The sequence below is a fragment of the Myripristis murdjan genome, chromosome 16 (assembly GCF_902150065.1).
Source record: "Myripristis murdjan chromosome 16, fMyrMur1.1, whole genome shotgun sequence".
Taxonomy (NCBI): Eukaryota; Metazoa; Chordata; class Actinopteri; order Holocentriformes; family Holocentridae; genus Myripristis; species Myripristis murdjan.
Window position 1 is genome coordinate 33,364,255 of NC_043995.1, and position 17,312 is coordinate 33,381,566.

General features: G+C 43.9%; 1 protein-coding gene across 1 annotated transcript in view; it reads left to right on the top strand.

The window, feature by feature from the left end:
- Positions 1-1,249: 1,249 nt before the first annotated feature.
- The window catches only part of LOC115374177 (CREB-regulated transcription coactivator 2), a 42,799-nt gene continuing 26,736 nt past the window's right edge, over positions 1,250-17,312 (top strand). The window contains exons 1-4 of the mRNA XM_030072956.1: positions 1,250-1,446; positions 10,471-10,572; positions 11,173-11,289; positions 14,519-14,580. Coding sequence (XP_029928816.1) covers positions 1,273-1,446; positions 10,471-10,572; positions 11,173-11,289; positions 14,519-14,580 — 455 coding nt within the window. The 5' untranslated portion in view covers positions 1,250-1,272. The remainder of the gene's footprint in view (positions 1,447-10,470; positions 10,573-11,172; positions 11,290-14,518; positions 14,581-17,312) is intronic.

The window sequence follows — 17,312 nt, forward strand, 5'->3', positions numbered from 1 at the left end:
CTGAAGAGAAAAGCAAACCACTGTCCGCCGTCTGGCTGCTGAAGTCACGGCGGCGTCAAACTGAAGTATCTGCGTACACACGTCGCGCATGCGCTCTGCCTCTGTTTTGGCTCAGACTTGATCAGGATCAGAATCGGAAATACTTTATTGATCCCCGAAAGGAAACTCCGCTGCAGCTGCTCAAATTCTCAACAGTAGAATGAAATTATAAGAAATGTAAAAAGAAGTAAGCAATATAGAAATATGTGTCTTACAAATTCATAAAAAAGTATTCGCATTATGGATAAATATGTGCATGAATCCTACAAAATATTACAGTAATAAATACAGAAATATGAAGTTAAGCATATGGAAAAAGTCTACCTGTATACACCATATATACACACCGGGGTACTGCACTGTTGAATCCTTGTCAAGTCCCACAGGCATAAATTATTGCACAGGTCAGTGGTTAAAAAACAAAACAAAACAAAACAGTTAAATAGTGCACAGTTATGCTGTCCGTCCGTTAAGGCGTTAACCAGCGTCACATAAGAGAGCGGACTGTCACAGCCCTAAACACAAACCAGGATCATCACAATCACAGAGTTTGATTCTGGATTAAACCAGTATTTTTTCAATTGATAGTAAAAGTTGTAAATGTTATTACTGAAAGGCATAGATAACAGCCAGTTAGTTCATAGATCCATTTCTTATTTTATCTTTGTGCTCCGTATTAATGACTTTTATTAATCTGCTCTAGTTTTTAGTTTTTGTTTTTAAGTATTATTATTATTATTATTATTATTATTATCATTATTATTATCATTATTATTATCATTATTATATATTATTATTATAATTATTTTATTTTATTATTTTTTTTTTTTTACTTTTGTTACATTGTCTGCATTCTTATTTGATGTGGTGCAACTTTTTAAAATTTTAATTGTAATATGATAATTTATTATCATATTATTATCATATCGTATTCATATTAATGTGATAATTTATGTTTATCTTGTATTAGTTTTTGTCGGGTGTTTTATCAGTCTGACACGGTGCAGCACTCTGACTGACGCGTTGTTGTAATTAAATGTGCTCCATAAATAAACTGACCGAGTTTAATGTTTACCACAGTCCACTCTCAGCGCAGTGTGACTGACAGATGTGGTTCCCGGAAGTAGCGGGGGAGTGAGCGCTCTTCCGTTTTCCCCTCCTCTCTGGTTAAAAAAAAAAAAAAAAAAAAAAAATCATTCCACTACGTCAAGTCGTCCCGTCCGCTCGGTGAAGATGTCTGCGACGGGTACAGGCGGCTGCGGACCCGGACCCGGACCCGCTTCGGGCGCCGGGTCCGGGGCTTCCAACCCCCGAAAGTTCAGCGAGAAGATCGCGCTGCACACCCAGCGGCAGGCCGAGGAGACAGCCGCCTTCCAGGAGGTCATGATGGACATCACTTCCACCAGGGTGAGTCTGAGACGGAGGCAGGAGGAGGAGGAGGAGGAGAGCTGCCCGGAGGAACAGAGGCCTTGCCTGCGTTCGGTCCGTCAGGCTCCGAGAGAACGTTAACCGAGTCCCCGGGCGGTGTGCTGGGGAGCCGCCGCCGCCTCGCCCCGCCGGCCCCGCGGCGGAGCGACTGTCGGGGTTAGCTCTCCGCTGCTAGCCTCAAAATGTTGTGTTGTCGGCCGTTTCCGATACGTCGTTAGCGTAAGTTAGCACGCATTAGCTAACGCGGCTAACTTGGCTTGTTTACTATGTTCCGTTCACGTCGCTGTCAGCCCGTCAGCCCCGCTGCGCCGCGGCGCGTCAGGCCAGGCTCCATTCACAAAGCTGGCACCTTCACAGTCACCCGGCTCAGCGGCACATTTACACACCTCGTCCATTATGACTGAGCATGAGGGGCAAACCGCTCCGCTCCTCTGGTTATTTCGGGATGTCGTCGATGCACATTGCAAGCTCCCAATTTCAATAAAATCGCAACTTTTTTTTTTTTTTTTTTTTAAGAATTTCCTTGCTACCGCCCATCTCTGTTGATAGATAGATAGATAGATAGATAGATAGATAGATAGATAGATACTTTATTCATCCCGCAGGAAATTCGCATTTTTTCAGCAGTATCCACAGATTACAGATTAAGTAAATAAAAAAAAAATAAAAATAAAGAATAAGATCTAAGTACAACAGAATAAGATCTAAGTACAACCCAGTGTGCAAAACGCAATGTGCAAAAAAAAAAAAAAAAAAAAAAAAAAAAACAGAAAAAATGCGGGTGAAATAATTACAAGGTTGTCAGAATAACATCCGATCCAAATAAATGATAGATAGATAGATGCTTTATTCATCCCGCAGGAAATTCACAGTTTTTCAGCAGTATCCACAGATTACAGATTAAATAAAATAAAAAAGATAAAAAAAAAAAAATAAAGAATAAGATCTAAGTACAACAGAATAAGATCTAAGTACAACCCAGTGTGCAAAACGCAATGTGCAAAAAAAAAAAAAAAAAAAAAAATTGAGGGATCGTGTTGACCTTTCTGCTGTTTGATGGTTTGGATGTCTAATGTCTGATCTGCCGATTTGAAGGACGGGCTGTGAACCTTTGGTGGTTTTTAACATGAAACACATGCCAGCCTTATTTCTTAGTTTGTTGGTGGTTGTTAGCTAAATCAGTGTGTTTAAGGTAGTCTTTCAGTTCCCACACTGTGGTTCAGGAGGGTTTCCACAGAATCAGGTTGTTATATTTTTATTATTTCACTGTTATTTAATGAAGTGCAACACAAGAGGAAAACACAGATGAACGGCCACTTTGGTTAGAGGTTTCACTTCTCATCTCACAGGACCAGAGGACGTTTCCTTGGACTACTTTTGTATGAAATGAGGTCTGTGGTGTGAAGCATTGGGTTTTTGAGAAAGTAGTTTGTGTCTCCAAATGTTAAGCACCAGGGCTGGGCGATAAATCGTTATATATCTATAATCTATAAATCTGTAATGATATTGAACAGGATGCCTTCTGGGATTTCAGAGTTTGTAACATCAGGATGTCTTTTCCTGGCTTTAAAAGCTGCATTACAGAGAAGAAATGCAATTATCTGCACTTATTAGACTGTATTAGCTGCTTAATTATGTGTCTCATCATATCCACATCACTGATGATTTTATAGCAAAAATCTCTTCTAAATGGCATAAATATCGTATAGTCATTGCTATGCCATCGTCACAATATCGTTATTGAGGTATTTGGTCAAAGATGTCATGATATTTGATATTTTCTGTATCGCCCAGCCCTGTTAAGCACACAGACTTGGCCACCAGTTTGACTTTTGCCAAAGTGTCGAGCGGCCCTGCTGCTGTGCTGGCTGATACTTTGCATTGGTCTAACCACTGTAATTAAGTTTAAGCAGTCACTTAGACAGGGCAAACTGCAGCCACGGTCCAATCAGAGCTGCCGCAGCGGGCGAGCAGCGTGCACGTGCGGGCCGCGTGCACGTGCAGCCTGGCAGCCCGGCGTTTGGTCCAGGCTTCAGCTGGGACTAACCAGCACTTAGAAAGCTGAGCCTTAAATCGCTCCCGTGCAAACTGTTCATTTAGTCGGTTCAGTCTGAATCCCACAGCCTCGTTTCATCGCAGGAAGTGTCCTCTTTTTTTTTTTTTCTCAGTTTGAGTCAGGCTCAGGTCCCGGCAGTGGCTCAGGTCCCGGCAGTGCAGATAAAATAAATCAGCCGGCCGGTGGGCTTCTGCCCTGATGAGTCTCGACTCCGGAGCAGAAAGAGCTGATGCAGGTGGTGATGCTGCGCCGCTGCAGACTGACAGGCTGCACCGCAACTCACTGGAGCCCCCCCCCTTCCCTCACACACACACACACACACACACACACACCTCCTCCTTCATTCACTGCCAGTTCCCCCTCCCACACCCCATTATGACTCTGTCTCTTCTGGGAATTCCTTTGGGTCCTGTCCTTAACTACCCAACCATCACCACCACACACACACACACACACACACACACACAAAGACAAAAGCATACACACACACACACAAAGACAAAAGCATAAACACACACACAAAGACAAAAGCACACACACACACACACACACACACACACACACCCCCTCTCTCTGTAGGAGTGCGTGGGTGGTCCAATCAGCTAATAGCATCAGGGAGGTGGAGGGTGGAGCATCAGGTGTGTGTGTGTGTGAGTGTGTGTGAGTGTGTGTGTGGCAGCAGCTTCATTTCCAAGCTGCTGTGTTAATTTGGCATCTCTTTTGTCTTCATGAAGATGCACATAATGATGATAACAAGAAGAATGATAGAATAATAATGCTGATTTTTAGGGCTGCAGTTGATGATTATATTCACTTTCAAGTCATTTATTGATTTTTTTTTTCCCTCAATCATTTAGTGTTTACATTATCAAAGATAAAGCTGTGGGACGTTAGCAGAGCCCAGCGCGATGCGTTCAGATCAGTGTTGTTAACAATTAGTTGATGGACGCTGAATAACTGAATTATAATTTTGATAATCCATCGTCTGATTCCAGCTTCACTAAGATTATGAAGATGCTCAGATTGTCTTCCTGTTTTTCTCTGTTCATCTCATTATGAAATTAATGCTTTTTTTGGCTGCGGGTCAGACAAAGGAAGCAGTTTTGAAGCCGTCATTTTGGGCTTTGATTGTTTCCTATCAGACTTTGGATTTAGTTTTTTGATCGTTTTATATATTAAAGGTTTAGGTCTTCGAATTTCACCAAACAAGACCTCGAAAGTATTGAAGGGCTGTCGCGGTTCCTCAAATCCAAAGTGCAGACGTTGATTTTTGAACCACGATTTGGTCTATTCCTTGTTTCTTTTTAGGCAGGAATAAGAAAATGAACATTTGTCTCTGCATATTTTGACGATACAAAAACATTATCTTTCCAAACAAAACCCGTTTAATGCATAAAGTGCCGTTAGTGCCGTGCAGTTAGGAGGTTAAACAGTTTATAATTCCCTCTATAATATCTATTTTACATTTCTTTGTGTGTGTGACTTTGTTTATCGTCTTTAAATAGAACAACATGTTTGTCTCGCTTCACCGGGGAGTCGGGCGGCACCGCGGGATCATTTCAGAATCGTTCTATTTCTCTCGGGTCTCAGTCGCCTTCAGGGGACAGTCAGAGATTACTGACTCCTAACACACTGCTTACACACTGCTAACACACTGCTAACACACTGCTAACACACTGCTTACACACTGCTTACACACTGCTAACACACTGCTAACACACTGCTTACACACTGCTTACACACTGCTTACACACTGCTAACACACTGCTAACACACTGCTAACACACTGCTAACACACTGCTAACACACTGCTAACACACTGCTTACACACTGCTAACACACTGCTAACACACTGCTAACACACTGCTAACACACTGCTTACACACTGCTAACACACTGCTTACACACTGCTTACACACTTTCTGCCTCGAGCTCGTCGCGCTGTTTTAGTGAAAAATTTTGGACCTGCTGTCTGTTCTGGGCAACTTCCTGTATAGTGCTGGAGTTTACGTGATGACGCTGAATGCAACACAGGCTGTTTCAGGCTGTAAATGTAATGTAATGTCCAAATTCTCAACAGAGGAGTTAAATTATAAGAAAATAGAAAGAAAAATGAAATAAAGCTGTTATGGATGCAGTTGCCTGTCACATGGCTGAAGATGCGTTGAGAAAGCCGGGGTTTGTCCACACCTGAACACCTCCTGCCCAGGTATTTATGCCACCGAGCCGCAGGTGTTTTAGTGACGCTGATCTCCCTCACCTATAAAAGTGAAAAGATCCCTCTGGGTCCCTGAAGGTGTCAGATGTGTGTGTGTGTGTGTGTGTGTGTTTGTGGTTTCAATCTGCTGCCGTGGTCGTGGAGCGAGGACGTTTGTTCGCTCTGAGACCAAACAAATCCAGAAAGTGGATCAGTGGTTGAAGCTGGAAACAAGGAGGAAGAAGAGAAGAAGAAGCAGAAACACAAACAAGAGAATCTGCTCAGCATCAGGATGTTGGTTCATGAACATTTTTGAGGAAAGTTTGAGATCCAGACGCGGCTTCTGTTCTCTCGCTTCCTCTGTCTTACTACCAGAGTTTTCAAGCGGCTCAGTGAAACCAGCGGTGTGTGTCACGGTGTGTGTGTCACGGTGTGTGTGTCACGGTGTGTGTGTCACGGTGTGTGTGTCACAGTGTGTGTCGTCTGCTCTGCACCGTACAGCTCTGTGAAGATGGAATCGTGACTCAAGACCCCGGGCACTCCTGACAGTCTGTGAATGGGATGTCTGAGGTGTGTGTGTGTGTGTGTGTGTGTGTGAGTGTGAGTGTGAGATTTACGTCCATAGCAAGTTGAGCTTGCATCTTCATGCCTGCTTATCACCATCACAAATAATAAGAAATAGTCGTCGTAGTAGAAAGTAGTCCCAGTCGTCATAAACCTCACAACACTGACTAATCCTGAAACACCAGCAGCCACATGCACACACACACACACACACACACACACACACACACACACACTGCTCACACGGATCATTTTATTTATTTAAAACCATGGAAAACACATTAGAAGTATTAATGAGGTCAAGTTAAAATTCTGTTGAATCTTATTCCGTGTGTGGAGCAGAGGAGCAAAAGCAGATTTTCTTAGCTCTGTATGTTTTTTCTCAATGAACATAATGTAATCATAAACATAATAAAACCATGTGTAGGTGTTATTTTCTGGACGGGACCGACGTGTGAAGGAAGGTTAATGAAGGCAGGTCCGCGTGGAGAATAAGAATTTTTTTGTTGTTATTTGAAATGATAAAACAAACAAAAATCTCTCTCCCCCTTGTTGGCAGTGGGACAGGCAAACGCCTCTAGTTTCAGTTTAAATGAGCGTGCTGGTGTTGGCGAGGGCGGTGGGGCGTGCAGAGGATGCTGGGAGCTGCCGGGTCCCGCCGGGTCCCGCCGGGTCCCGCCGGGTCCCGTGCTGTTTGGGTGTTGGGAGCCTGCAGGCAGCCTGTGAGCACTGCACCGCCTGTCTGCTGCATCTTAGTCATCATGAGCTTTGTTTTTCTCTGTTAAGGTGAGATATTTTTGGATTCCCTGAAGGGTTTCTTTCCTCTCACCTGCAGTTTGTACGTCTGCAGCTGAACTCAAAGCTAAAGGCAGCAGCAGCTCCTCCAGGTCAGATGAGGTGAAGCTGCTCTCCAGTCGAGGCTTTCCCTCGTGCTGCAAATTGGACTCATTTGACAGGCTGGAATTATTATTATTATTTTTGTTTTACGTGAAGGAGCCAATCAGGACCAAGGCCAGCTGTGATGCTGCATTCACACCCTGTAGGAGAGACGGGATGTCTGACTTGTCATCTCGTCTTGACATCTTGAAACTACGGCCTGGCAATATATTGATATTATATCGATATTATGAGACTATATGAGGGCTGATATATACACACTATATACACACTATATGAACAAACTGCTGGGCCACAACTCTTCGTCACTGGGTTCAGCCCCGCCCCCACAGGTGTGTAACCTCCAGCAGCAGCCCTGCAGTCTGCCTTCACCAACATCAGTGACAGAGCGTCTGGTTCTAAAGAGCTCACTGAGTTCAGGTGCTGCTGGAATAGTGATGGAACAGGAAGCCACCGCTGCAACAAGTCAGCTGCTCAACTTTCTTCCCTCCTAGATATTCCACCATCAGCTGGAAGTGGGATTATTGCAAAGTGGAAGCGTTTAGGAACCACAGCGACTCGGCCACCAGGGGGCGGCACCATGTAAAGTTACAGAGCGGGGTCGCCGAGCGCCGAGGCTCATAGTGCGTAAAAGAGTCCGATGCTCTGCCGCCTCAGGACCTGCAGAGCTCCATGTTCTGTGGAGCGACCAATCAGGCTCCTCTATGTGGCGGTCAGGTGGACGAGTCTGGGTTTGGGGAACGCCAGGAGAATGTCCCCTGCCTCCAGGAGAACGTCCCCTGCCTCCAGGAGAACGTCCCCTGCCTCCAGGAGAACGTTCCCTGCCTCCAGGAGAACGTTCCCTGCCTCCAGGAGAACGTTCCCTGCCTGAGCACATTGTGCCGACTGTGCAGTTTGCTGGAGGAGGGGTCACGCTGTGGGCTGGTGTTTCTGGGCTCGGCCTCGGCCCCTCAGCTCCACTGAAGGGAAATCTGAACGCTTCAGCTCACCGACACATTTTGGACAATTCTCTGAACTAGAACTCAGACTGGGAGCCGGGCAGAAACTCCCACAGACACTCCAACATCTGGCAGAAACTCCCACAGACACTCCAACATCTGGCAGAAACTCCCACAGACACTCCAACATCTGGCAGAAAGCTTTTGTAGCAACGCTTTTTATGTTGACCAAACCAAGAAAAACCAAAACTAAAGACAACTAACTAAAAAGTTTTTTTCACGCCTAGTTTTGATTTGTACTTTTTAGCTCTGGTTAACTATAATAACCTTGTTCTTTGATACGAACAAAGCGAGCTGACTTCCCGCGGTGAGAGCTGATGGTGAAGGTTTCTCCGGTCGGCAGCCTCCGCCCTGTCAGAGCTGTGGCTCTGCACGTCGTCTGTCCTCGGCTTCCTGACCGTCACGGCTGGTTTTCGCTGAGGAGAATCATTAAACCTGAGAGGCCGACTCAGGTCTGACCTCAGCCAGGCGACCGGTCCGCCTCGGGAATCATTCCCCTCGCTGGACAATTATTATTTTGCTCTCTTGCTTCAGCAGCACGTCTGTTTGCTTAGCTGCTAACACAGGCATTCACAGTAGCGCTGAACAATTAATCAAAATATTATTGAACTCGCAACACAGCCAAGTGCAGAATCCAAAGCTGCACTTTCGTTTTTAATGAAAGTGAAATATGGGACCAAACACTGTTGGAATTTAAGCATTATGCTGCCACAGAGATATCCTGGACTAAACATGTTATTTTCCAGATGTAAGAAAACATAAACGTAGATAAAACATTATAATGCAAATTTATCATCCCTACGAAGATGGTATCCTAAAGGCAGTAGCTGTAAAATGAATCTCAATATGATTTGTTATAAATATTTTACCATATCGTTTATCCCAGACTCATTCGTTAGTTGGCTTTTTGTTTTTTGTTTTTGTTTGCTTCCATGCTTTTGAACCAGCAGGAGAGTCTCAGTGTTTTACACAGGATCAAGGACACAAACCCAGATAGAAAACTGGGATAAAAGAAACAGCAGATAGAACAGGAACATCACAAACTCCCAGGAACAGGGTCAGAGTGTGTGTGTGTGTGTGTGTGTGTGTGTGTGTGTGTGTGTGTGTGTGTGTGTGTGTGTGTGTGTGTGTGTGTTTCTGTTTGCTCACATGCATTAAAGTTTATATTTACAGGTTTACTTTCCCTCCTGTCTCATCGTTCCAGAGGGAATCTGGTTCACAGCAGGTTTTAAAATAAAATAAAGCAGCGACAGGCTCAGTGAGGTCAGAGGTGTGTGTGTGTGTGTGTGTGTGTGTGTGTGTGTGTCTGGGCCGTGCACAGGTTTGCAGCAGGTCTGAAACTCCTTGCAGGCTTTGTTTGAGGGAATTACCCACAGTTCATAGCGTTTGTGGCATTTGAAAAGAAAGCTGCTGGGCTTGGTGATATGGACAAAATCAAATATCACAATGTCTTTGACCACATATCTTGATATTGTGGTGATATTGAGGTGATATCGTGGTGATATCGTGGTGATATCGAGGTGATATTGTGGTGATATCGTGGTGATATTGAGGTGATATCGTGGTGATATCGTGGTGATATTGAGGTGATATCGTGGTGATATCGTGGTGATATCGTGGTGATATTGTGGTGATATCGTGGTGATATCGAGGTGATATCGAGGTGATATCGTGGTGATATCGAGGTGATATCTTGGTGATTTTGAGGTGATATTGTGGTGATATTGAGGTGATATCGTAGTGATATTGAGGTGATATAGTGGTGATATCGAGGTGATATCGTGGTGATATCGTGGTGATATCAAGGTGATATCGTGGTGATATCGAGGTGATATTGTGGTGATATCGTGGTGATATCGAGGTGATATCGTGGTGATATTGAGGTGATATCTTGGTGATTTTGAGGTGATATCGTGGTGATATCGTGGTGATATGGTGGTGATATCGAGGTGATATTGTGGTGATATCGTGGTGATATCGTGGTGATATCGTGGTGATATCGAGGTGATATTGTGGTGATATCGTGGTGATATCGTGGTGATATTGTAGGGATGGCTGCTGGTGCTTTGAGAGATTTCTGCTCAGTAATCATCAGCGATGTCGAGACAAAAAATCAAAGAGCTTCAGCAAAATGTCATTTCTTTACTGTAATGCAGGCAAAGACAACATTTACGCCATATCACAGTTTTATAACATCTGAAATCTATCTCTCCTTGTCTCCTTGTCTCCTCTCCTCCTCTCCTCTCCTCCTCTCCTTGTCTCCTTGCCTCCTCTCCTTGTCTCCTCCTCAGCTGCAGGCTCAGAAGGTTCGCCTGGCGAGGAATCAGGGGCCGTACTACGGCGGCTCGCTGCCCAACGTCAACCAGATCGGCAGGAATCCTCAGGACTTCCAGGTCAGTACTCATACATACTACTACAGTTACTACTACTACTACTACAGTACTGCTACAGCTACTACTACTACAGCTTAATACTGCTACAGTTACTACTACTACAGCTTAATACTGCTACAGTTACTACTACTGCAGCTTAATACTGCTACAGTTACTACTACTGCAGCTTAATACTGCTACAATTACCACTACTACTACAGCTTAATACTGCTATGGTTACTACTACTACAGCTTAATACTGCTACAATTACTACTACTACTACAGCTTAATACTGCTACGGTTACTACTACTACAGCATAACTACTTTGACTACAACTTACTGCTACTATTACTACTACTGTTACTACTGTACTGCTTATAGTACTTCTGCTGCTAGTGCTATTAGCACAACTACTACTACTACTAATACTACTGCCCCTGCTTGTCCTACTACTATTACAAAAATACTGCTATTACAAAAAATACATTTTTAACAAGTTCAGTTTGAAAAAGAAACATCATTTAGAACAAAATTCAAAATAGATAAATCTTTTAAATATAAATATAAGTGTTAGCAGTAACCGAGTCTCTCTCTCTCTCTCTCTCTCTCTCTCTCTCAGGGCTCGTTCCCCTCCACTCTGGAGTCCAATCGCTCGACCCGACATCACGGTCTGGTCGAGCGAGTGCAGAGAGATCGCCGTTTCATCTCGCCGGTCCGGCCGTACCGCAACCGACAAGTATCCTTCATCCTCAAAGTGAAAAAACAAAAACAAAAACCAAACCCAGTGAGGCTGAGATCAGTCAGAAGCAGATCAGTGGACTTCCTTTTCATGTCTTTACAAACTGAACACTTTGGGGTTTTCTGGCTGCTGTTCAGACTGAAGACGACATTTGCAGAATCACTTTCGATCACTTCCCATCAGACCGGGACTTTATTTTTCACACTGAATGATTCATTAAAAAAACAAATTCAGTGCGGGGGAGGGGAGGGGAGGGGAGGGGGGTAATATTCAGAGAAAAAAACTCTGACATTAAAGTTGTAAATTTGCCACTTCAATCTCAAAGACGTTTTTTCCCATAAATGTACAAGAAGAAACTCACAAATTTATGAGGAAAAAATTGAAAATTCTGGGATTTTCAAGTCACAGATTTACAAGAAAAAACAGTGAAAACTAGCTGTTGAAATTATTTTGTCTTAAATTTATGACTTTATAATCTCAGAGTTTTCAGGTGTTTTCTTCTCAACATCAATCTCAGAATTTTTTTCAGAGTTTTTTTCCCCTCTGAATATTACAGTAGCCCCACTACGCCGTCCTAAAACACCGATCCAAACTAAATGCACAGAGGACAAAAATCTCCCTGGAGTGGAGCAGCGATACACTCTCAGAAAATAAAGCCCTTATTGCACCTTTGTGAAAGCCACAGCCTACAAGTAAAACTTTGGCATAATTTATTGATTTATTTAGGTATTTGCTAATATATCACTTTACTCACTCATTTATTTATGTATTAATTTGCTGTATTTGGCCTAACAAACGCTGTCTCCTGATATTGCACCGTAACATTTAGAGGAGGCAGTGCATGTGTGTTCCTGTTCCTGCGTGGGAACTCCTATGGACCTTTTTGGCTGTGAAAAAGGTTCACATGATCACCTCGAGGTCCAATAACCAGCCCTGTCGGGGGGACATTTGTTTAGATTGCAGCTTGGGGGACAGAGGTGGACTCAGTATCTTCCAGCAATCAGATTACACTCCACTGGATTATATGCCGATAGAGCTGTTTTTTCTCTGTGTGCCAGTCCTGTGTGGTGAATCTTCAGTGAGAAGGAACATTTTGTGACGCTGCTCGTGTCTCACTCGTGGGGTTTAACAGCGTCAGTCTCTGGCTGATGAGTCACATGCTGAAGGTGACTCTGCAGGCTGGAAACTACCCTGAGCCGCTGCAGCCTCAGCCTCTATGCAGACGACTGCTGACTTCACTGCTCAGACCACAGCTGGGTGTTTCTGTTAACGCAGATGCTGCTGTGTGTGTGTGTGTGTGTGTGTGTGTGTGTGTGTGTGTGTGTGTGTGTGTGTGTGTGTGTGTGTGTGCGTGTGTGTGCGCGCTGTATGGTGTTGTTGTGGTTGTGCTGTCAGGGCTGCTGGGAGATTGTGATTGTGTTTGTGATTGACGCCTTGTATAGAAAGGGTTTTTTAAAAGTTGGTGTTGTGAGTTACAGGATTGTGAAGGTGATTTTTGAGTATTTGAGTATTTTATTTTGATAGAGAAATCAGGGGACAGTACATATTAATAGACACTTTCGTGTAAATATGTAGGATTGTAGCGAGCAGCTAATTTCCATCCTTTGTCCCTGGGCAGGTTGGTGTTATCATTGTAATCAATAAAACAAAAATACACTACCAGTAAATGGTGCGAGATACAATAACAATAAGAATAAAGAATACAGTATATAACATAACATAGACAAACAATAAACATGTTACTCATGACAGACCAGAAATAGGGTGTCCATTAGATGTTAAAGTGCTAAAGTGCTAAAGCTGATGAATAAAGAGGCTGGCCAAGTTCATGTCACAGTAAAATTTGTGATGAACAGCTGAGTCAGATGGCAGAACGCAGGAATCTGATTACAGGACAGTTCATCACATCCACATGCATCACTGTCACTGGACTGCAGCGCCCCCCGCAGGCCGGCGTGTTGCTGCTCGCTTTACACACTGACGAACCAACGACAGTGATAACAGCTCAGCTAATTATCACACACTCTGTACAGCGGAGCACAGAGGAGAGTGGCAGCAGAAGAAGACATTTATCTGAGTTTGGACAGAAAGATGAAGGGTAAAAAAACATAGACTGTACCTCTTTTATTTTGGAAGTGTTTATTGTTGACAGATGCTTTTTTCCCATCTTCCATCTTTTTGAAACGGTGGCAGTGGTTTTTCAAATCCTCATGATCCACGGTTATAAATCAGACCGCTCCAGAGCTGCTGTATGGTTTATTTTTTCACTTTGACAGAGCCAGGCTAGCGACTCCCATAGACTTCAAGTCTTTATGCTAAGCTAAATGCTACCCATAGGGAGTGAACCACTGGACGTACAGAGGTGAAAATGGTGTCTTGTCTCAGTCTGGAGAAGTTTTCCCAAAATGTTGGAGTATTCCTGTAAGTCAGCCAAGTCTCCATCCAAATGTCAGAAAGAAAAATCCTCCCTGTCTGCCGCCTGTTGTGCCGCTGTGACCTCGAGCGGCGATACCTGCCCAGTTATGTTTTTTTACATTGAACTGATGAAAAATTTAGTGTATAAAGTGTGAAAAATAAAGCCCAGGTACGATGGGAAGTGATCAGAACCCAAAGAGATTCTTCAGATGTCGTCCTCAGTCTGACCAGCAGCAAAAAAAAAAAAAAAAATTTTTACAAAGATATGAACTGAAGAAAGGAAGACAGTCAGCAGCTTGGGGATCTTAGTGAAGCTGGACTCAGATGATGTTTGGTGTTTATATTTACCTCATGTTTGACTAAAATGATTACTTGACTACAGAAATAGAATTGATTGATTTTGTGTCGATGCTGATCGATTGGCCGTGAGATTCTTGTAATGTCTCTGATTTATAAATTGAGGCTTTTTACTGTCAGCTAAAAGTCTGAAATATGAAACGGGGGAATGTTTTTTTCACCCAGTTTTGATAAAGTCGGACATAATTTTTGGCAAAAGGCTCCGGTGGAGTGTTATCTGCTCAGACTGATGTATAAACGGCTCGTCACTGAGCATATTTCTGTCAGGAGGGAGCCGGCGTGTGTGTGTGTGTGTGTGTGTGTGTGTGTGTGTGTGTCAGCAGAACTCAGGTTTCCAATCTGTCATCTGGTTTCTGTGGGGATTTTTTTACATGACGCCTCAGCGCCGCCTCAGCTTTGGCACGTCGCTCCGTTCGCTGCTGATGTTGTTTCCTTAACCGAATGTTTTCCTCAGGTGGACAGCTCGCCGTATAACTCCGCCTACCTTTCCCCGCCCCCCGACCCCAGCTGGAGGAGGTAATGATCAGGACCCCTCGGCGGTCTCCGTGGAGACGCGTCTGTCCGCTGGGATGCCTGGGGTTTTTGTTGTTGTTGTGGTTGTTGTTGTGTTTCTCCAAAGCATCTTGTCTGGTTCTTGGCCTGCTCCCTCGGCTCAGCCTTTCTGAAACCTCTGAGCCGCCTCAGCCGCCTCGCAGGGCTCCGGCTTCTCGTTTTCACACCAAAAAAAGAAAAAAAAACCCTGAACAAACAGGAGCTTGAGCACATCTCACCTCTACGATGGTGTATTAGGGCCATCATAGGCAAAAAAAAAAAATAACGGAGTCAGGGGAGGGGGGGGTTATATTCCAAGAAAAAAAACTCAGATTTTCCCATTTTTTTCATAAAGTTGTGCTTTTCTTTTTCTTGTAAATTTACAACTTTAGAGTACATCTGAGTTTTCTCCTAGATTTCCACTTTAATCTTGAAAATTCAGATGTTTTTTTTCTTGGAATAACCCCCCCCCCCACCCCGGCTCCATGGTGTTTTTCCTCTCCGACACGCCGTCGCACAGAGGCGGCCCGCTGAAGGCTTCAGAAAGGTCACCTCAGGTTGTCCCGCGGCGCCCGGGTCGCTTGGCTCTACTAACTCCTGCAGGACTAACACCACCGCTACTCCACTTTAGCCGGCGCCTGTCCAGACCTCAGTTGGTTTTCAAGAGCTCTCAGGTTTTTTTTTTTTTCTGATCTTCCTTTTCCCTCTGAGAGTCTGCCGTTTCTTGGCTTTTTCCTCTGTTTTTCGGCAAAGTTTCAGTCCTTTAATTTCTGCCTGCCTTCCTTCTCCTTGGTCTTCTTCTAACAAGTCAAACAGCAGCCCTACAGAGAGAGAGACACTGGCTCTGGCCTGAGATCACAGCACCTTCACACACACACACACACACACACACACACACACACAGATTGGGCTGGGAAATTGCTTGCAGCCTCCTCTTACATGCAACTTATGTCTTTCTGGTAAGTTGGAATCTCAAACTTGTTTTTTGGAGAAATTTTTCTATGAGCCTTTTTCAGCTGCAAAGAGGAACCTGGACGTTTTGGGAACCTGTGAAGCGCGTTGGCTTTTGTTTCCACTTCCAAAACAAAAAAAAAAAACACTGGATTTACACCACCTGTAAGGCCAGAAGCCTGTTGCAGGTTGCTGTTGTTGGGCGCTGGCTGGGTTCGGTGTGTTTGGTGTTCCGGCCTCGGGGCATCAGGACGAGAGCGGAGAGCCACACGGAGTCACAGTTGAGCGATTTATTGCTGCCGAAATGATATTTACAGTCACTGAAAACAAAACAGGCATTCAGGTTGATTAACCTGCAACATGGGAAGCAACTGGCGTCAAAATAAAAGCCCAAACCAACGTCTGTTCCAGTCAGGTCTTCAGACTGATCCCTAAATAACAAACGAAACAAAAAGCGTCGGCTGGTCTGAACTCCCCGAGCAAAACAGGAGGAAACAGAAAGAAAATGGAAAACGGTGATTGACCCCCGCAGCTTAGTGCTGTTTACAAAGTGACTGATCTTTTAGTCCAGTAATTTTAGGCCAAAATTGGGGTCAACCTAGGACAAATTGCAAGAGAAGCAAACTCAACTGATTCTGTATCCTCAGTTTGTCCTGAGTGAGGGGAAAAAAGTCCCAAGGAATCTCATTGGTGGAAAGTTTTGAAAATCACCTATTTATGACCACATATTACCAAAATGCGCTAATAAGGAATATAAGGAATAAATGCCAGAACAGACATTTAAACAGTGAATTAAAAGGTTACTATATATATAGTAACCTTTTAATTCACTGTTATATAGTAACCTTTTAATTCAAGGTTACTGTATATATAGTAACCTTGAATTAAAAGGTTACTATAGTAACCTTTTAATTCACTGTTTAAATGTCTCTTCTGGCATTTATTTCTTATATTCCTTATTAGTGCATATCAAATCAGATAATGTGTGATATGCATGTGTAAACAGAATAATTCAAAGAACTTGTAACTGACTTTTTTTCTTGTCTTTGTGTGTGTAATCAACTTGTGAATTTTTACAGTGATATCTGACAGTAAAATGTTGAACCCCTTTCCCCTGTGTGTTAAAAACAGTGTTTTTTGGTAATATGTGGTCATAAATAGGTGATTTTCAAAACTTTCCACCAATGGGATTTCTTGGGACTTTTTTCCCGTCACTCAGGACAAACTGAGGATACAGAATCAGTTGAGTTTGCTTCTCTTGAGGTTTTTTCATGAAATGACTGGACTATTTTCACAGAGTAGACAGGTGGTCTGTTCTGTCAGGTTACAGGTAAACACAGACTGACACGTCACATGAACCTCAGACCTCAGACTCTCCGTCTTGTAAGTGTTCGACCTGCGACGGCGTTGCCTTCACTGTCATCTCAAGCTAATTGGATTCTCACAGGAAAAAGGAGACACTGAGACCAAGCAAAAGAGCCTCCATGTTTCCTGAGCTGATCCTGTGAACGCCGCATTGTTTCAGTGTAACTCTGACGTCCAAGTTCCCGTGAACGCAGCGTCAGCCGGCTGGTGAGTCTGAACCAGAGTGAAAAAGTCCACCGTGTCGTGTTTGTTTCTGTTGTGTTGGTTCAGGTTCACACTGACCAGGCAGCCTTTTAGACATTTCTCCTGCTTCCTCGACGGAAAGCCGCGTCGTCGTAGTTACTGACACCTATGTCGTTACCACGGCAACCTGTGCAGATATGATGGTGATGTCTGGAGAC